Raw genomic sequence first — 5,439 nt, 5'->3', positions numbered from 1 at the left:
CGCAGCCCCGGCCACCTCTCTCACGGCCCCTCTGGCCTCGGCCTCCGCTGCCCACACCACCAGGGCTGCTAGCACCCTCCTGGTGACCACGCCCGTGCCCACGGCACCGTCCAGGGCCCCGGTCCTCACCTCCTCCACCGTCGGCTCCCCCGGGAGCACCCTCACGTCCGCATTCACCTCACCCCTCCCGGCCTCCGCCACGCTGCACACATCCACGACTCTCCCTCCCTCCTCGGTCAGGACGGGAGCCCCCAGCTCCACGCCCGCCACCACCGAGGCCACATCCACCGGCCCCGCGGGTCCATCCACCGCCACCTCCACCGCCACCGTGGACCTCGGCTCCACACTCGCCCTGGCCAGCACCTCAGCCACACCCACAGCCCCGGCCACGGCCTCGGCCACGCCCATGCCCACGCCCGCGGCCACGCCCACCACCGGGATCATCTCCTCCGGCCCCAGCACCCACCACACACACAGCACCTCCCCTGTCCAGGCAACCTCGGCCAGCACGCCGGCCGCCCCCTCCATCTTCACCACTCCCCGCAGCACGGCGACTCCCTTCCACTCCAGCACCATGCCAGCCACCTCGCTAGGCGCCTCCTCCCCGGCCTCCGGCAGTCCCAGGGCCACTCCGACCGAGGGTGCCAGCCCACCTGCCCCGAGCACCAGTGTGCCGCCCCCGCACCCCGACCCCCGCGGGGACTGCCCCCAGTGACACCTCCAGCCAGCCTTTCGCCACGGAGGGGCCCTCTCCGCCGTCAGTCACGTCCTCCGCCACGCCCAGCAGCACCCTCTATGCTCCCGCCTCCACCGCCTCGACTCCCGTGGCCACCCATAGCCTGACCTCGTCCACGGGGGTGCCTCGCTCCCCTCCACCTGCCCCCAGCACAGAGCCCGCCTCCGCCTCCACCCCGAACACCAGCCCTCTGCCCACCGACACCACCACCCTCCCCCCCACCCACACCACGGCCGGCCCCTCGCCTCCCGCCAGCACTCCCACCGGGTCCACCACGCAGGTCGCCACTCCCAGGGACACCGCAGCCCCGGCCACCTCTCTCACGGCCCCTCTGGCCTCGGCCTCCGCTGCCCACACCACCAGGGCTGCTAGCACCCTCCTGGTGACCACGCCCGTGCCCACGGCACCGTCCAGGGCCCCGGTCCTCACCTCCTCCAACGTCGGCTCCCCCGGGAGCACCCTCACGTCCGCATTCACCTCACCCCTCCCGGCCTCCGCCACGCTGCACACATCCACGACTCTCCCTCCCTCCTCGGTCAGGACGGGAGCCCCCAGCTCCACGCCCGCCACCACCGAGGCCACATCCACCGGCCCCGCGGGTCCATCCACCGCCACCTCCACCGCCACCGTGGACCTCGGCTCCACACTCGCCCTGGCCAGCACCTCAGCCACACCCACAGCCCCGGCCACGGCCTCGGCCACGCCCATGCCCACGCCCGCGGCCACGCCCACCACCGGGATCATCTCCTCCGGCCCCAGCACCCACCACACACACAGCACCTCCCCTGTCCAGGCAACCTCGGCCAGCACGCCGGCCGCCCCCTCCATCTTCACCACTCCCCGCAGCACGGCGACTCCCTTCCACTCCAGCACCATGCCAGCCACCTCGCTAGGCACCTCCTCCCCGGCCTCCGGCAGTCCCAGGGCCACTCCGACCGAGGGTGCCAGCCCACCTGCCCCGAGCACCAGTGTGCCGCCCCCGCACCCGACCCCCGCGGGGACTGCCCCCAGTGACACCTCCAGCCAGCCTGTCGCCACGGAGGGGCCCTCTCGGCCGTCAGTCACGTCCTCCGCCACGCCCAGCAGCACCCTCTATGCTCCCGCCTCCACCACCTCGACTCCCGTGGCCACCCATAGCCTGACCTCGTCCACGGGGGTGCCTCGCTCCCCTCCACCTGCCCCCAGCACAGAGCCCGCCTCCGCCTCCACCCCGAACACCAGCCCTCTGCCCACCGACACCACCACACTCCCCACCACCCACACCACGGCCGGCCCCTCGCCTCCCGCCAGCACTCCCACCGGGTCCACCACGCAGGTCGCCACTCCCAGGGACACCGCAGCCCCGGCCACCTCTCTCACGGCCCCTCTGGCCTCGGCCTCCGCTGCCCACACCACCAGGGCTGCTAGCACCCTCCTGGTGACCACACCCGTGCCCACGGCACCGTCCAGGGCCCCGGTCCTCACCTCCTCCACCGTCGGCTCCCCCGGGAGCACCCTCACGTCCGCATTCACCTCACCCCTCCCGGCCTCCGCCACGCTGCACACATCCACGACTCTCCCTCCCTCCTCGGTCAGGACGGGAGCCCCCAGCTCCACGCCCGCCACCACCGAGGCCACATCCACCGGCCCCGCGGGTCCATCCACCGCCACCTCCACCGCCACCGTGGACCTCGGCTCCACACTCGCCCTGGCCAGCACCTCAGCCACACCCACAGCCCCGGCCACGGCCTCGGCCACGCCCATGCCCACGCCCGCGGCCACGCCCACCACCGGGATCATCTCCTCCGGCCCCAGCACCCACCACACACACAGCACCTCCCCTGTCCAGGCAACCTCGGCCAGCACGCCGGCCGCCCCCTCCATCTTCACCACTCCCCGCAGCACGGCGACTCCCTTCCACTCCAGCACCATGCCAGCCACCTCGCTAGGCGCCTCCTCCCCGGCCTCCAACAGTCCCAGGGCCACTCCGACCGAGGGTGCCAGCCCACCTGCCCCGAGCACCAGTGTGCCGCCCCCGCACCCGACCCCAGCGGGGACTGCCCCCAGTGACACCTCCAGCCAGCCTGTCGCCACGGAGGGGCCCTCTCTGCCATCAGTCACGTCCTCCGCCACGCCCAGCAGCACCCTCTATGCTCCCGCCTCCACCGCCTCGACTCCCGTGGCCACCCATAGCCTGACCTCGTCCACGGGGGTGCCTCGCTCCCCTCCACCTGCCCCCAGCACAGAGCCCGCCTCCGCCTCCACCCCGAACACCAGCCCTCTGCCCACCGACACCACCACACTCCCCACCACCCACACCACGGCCGGCCCCTCGCCTCCCGCCAGCACTCCCACCGGGTCCACCACGCAGGTCACCACTCCCAGGGACACCGCAGCCCCGGCCACCTCTCTCACGGCCCCTCTGGCCTCGGCCTCCGCTGCCCACACCACCAGGGCTGCTAGCACCCTCCTGGTGACCACGCCCGTGCCCACGGCACCGTCCAGGGCCCCGGTCCTCACCTCCTCCACCGTCGGCTCCCCCGGGAGCACCCTCACGTCCGCATTCACCTCACCCCTCCCGGCCTCCGCCACGCTGCACACATCCACGACTCTCCCTCCCTCCTCGGTCAGGACGGGAGCCCCCAGCTCCACGCCCGCCACCACCGAGGCCACATCCACCGGCCCCGCGGGTCCATCCACCGCCACCTCCACCGCCACCGTGGACCTCGGCTCCACACTCGCCCTGGCCAGCACCTCAGCCACACCCACAGCCCCGGCCACGGCCTCGGCCACGCCCATGCCCACGCCCGCGGCCACGCCCACCACCGGGATCATCTCCTCCGGCCCCAGCACCCACCACACACACAGCACCTCCCCTGTCCAGGCAACCTCGGCCAGCACGCCGGCCGCCCCCTCCATCTTCACCACTCCCCGCAGCAGGGCGACTCCCTTCCACTCCAGCACCATGCCAGCCACCTCGCTAGGCGCCTCCTCCCCGGCCTCTGGCAGTCCCAGGGCCACTCCGACCGAGGGTGCCAGCCCACCTGCCCCGAGCACCAGTGTGCCGCCCCCGCACCCGACCCCCGCGGGGACTGCCCCCAGTGACACCTCCAGCCAGCCTGTCGCCACGGAGGGGCCCTCTCCGCCGTCAGTCACGTCCTCCGCCACGCCCAGCAGCACCCTCTATGCTCCCGCCTCCACCACCTCGACTCCCGTGGCCACCCATAGCCTGACCTCGTCCACGGGGGTGCCTCGCTCCCCTCCACCTGCCCCCAGCACAGAGCCCGCCTCCGCCTCCACCCCGAACACCAGCCCTCTGCCCACCGACACCACCACACTCCCCACCACCCACACCACGGCCGGCCCCTCGCCTCCCGCCAGCACTCCCACCGGGTCCACCACGCAGGTCGCCACTCCCAGGGACACCGCAGCCCCGGCCACCTCTCTCACGGCCCCTCTGGCCTCGGCCTCCGCTGCCCACACCACCAGGGCTGCTAGCACCCTCCTGGTGACCACGCCCGTGCCCACGGCACCGTCCAGGGCCCCGGTCCTCACCTCCTCCACCGTCGGCTCCCCCGGGAGCACCCTCACGTCCGCATTCACCTCACCCCTCCCGGCCTCCGCCACGCTGCACACATCCACGCCCCTCCCTCCCTCCTCGGTCAGGACGGGAGCCCCCAGCTCCACGCCCGCCACCACCGAGGCCACATCCACCGGCCCCGCGGGTCCATCCACCGCCACCTCCACCGCCACCGTGGACCTCGGCTCCACACTCGCCCTGGCCAGCACCTCAGCCACACCCACAGCCCCGGCCACGGCCTCGGCCACGCCCATGCCCACGCCCGCGGCCACGCCCACCACCGGGATCATCTCCTCCGGCCCCAGCACCCACCACACACACAGCACCTCCCCTGTCCAGGCAACCTCGGCCAGCACGCCGGCCGCCCCCTCCATCTTCACCACTCCCCGCAGCACGGCGACTCCCTTCCACTCCAGCACCATGCCAGCCACCTCGCTAGGCGCCTCCTCCCCGGCCTCCGGCAGTCCCAGGGCCACTCCGACCGAGGGTGCCAGCCCACCTGCCCCGAGCACCAGTGTGCCGCCCCCGCACCCGCCCCCCGCGGGGACTGCCCCCAGTGACACCTCCAGCCAGCCTGTCGCCACGGAGGGGCCCTCTCCGCCGTCAGTCACGTCCTCCGCCACGCCCAGCAGCACCCTCTATGCTCCCGCCTCCACCACCTCGACTCCCGTGGCCACCCATAGCCTGACCTCGTCCACGGGGGTGCCTCGCTCCCCTCCACCTGCCCCCAGCACAGAGCCCGCCTCCGCCTCCACCCCGAACACCAGCCCTCTGCCCACCGACACCACCACACTCCCCACCACCCACACCACGGCCGGCCCCTCGCCTCCCGCCAGCACTCCCACCGGGTCCACCACGCAGGTCGCCACTCCCAGGGACACCGCAGCCCCGGCCACCTCTCTCACGGCCCCTCTGGCCTCGGCCTCCGCTGCCCACACCACCAGGGCTGCTAGCACCCTCCTGGTGACCACACCCGTGCCCACGGCACCGTCCAGGGCCCCGGTCCTCACCTCCTCCACCGTCGGCTCCCCCGGGAGCACCCTCACGTCCGCATTCACCTCACCCCTCCCGGCCTCCGCCACGCTGCACACATCCACGACTCTCCCTCCCTCCTCGGTCAGGACGGGAGCCCCCAGCTCCACGC

The 5,439-nt window shown here is 73.5% G+C and overlaps 1 protein-coding gene across 1 annotated transcript; it reads right to left on the bottom strand.

Moving 5' to 3' along the window:
- Window positions 1-1,795: 1,795 nt before the first annotated feature.
- LOC122702105 lies at window positions 1,796-3,625 on the bottom strand. Its single transcript, XM_043915611.1, has 2 exons — window positions 3,573-3,625; window positions 1,796-2,656 (listed from the first exon to the last, which is right to left on the bottom strand). The coding sequence occupies exon 2, from the start codon at window positions 2,645-2,647 to the stop codon at window positions 1,829-1,831; it is 819 nt and encodes a 272-aa protein (XP_043771546.1). The 5' UTR covers window positions 2,648-2,656; window positions 3,573-3,625; the 3' UTR covers window positions 1,796-1,828.
- Between the last annotated feature and the right edge of the window lie 1,814 nt (window positions 3,626-5,439).

This window comes from Cervus elaphus, chromosome 10 (assembly GCF_910594005.1).
Source record: "Cervus elaphus chromosome 10, mCerEla1.1, whole genome shotgun sequence".
NCBI lineage: Eukaryota > Metazoa > Chordata > Mammalia > Artiodactyla > Cervidae > Cervus > Cervus elaphus.
Note: the sequence above shows the minus strand (reverse complement) of the source record. Positions and strands in the feature narration are given on the sequence as shown.

What these genes read in the sequence shown, in the direction of transcription:
- LOC122702105 (XM_043915611.1), bottom strand. Translation starts at nt 2,647, where the DNA reads ATGGTGCTGGAGTGGAAGGGAGTCGCCGTGCTGCGGGGAGTGGTGAAG.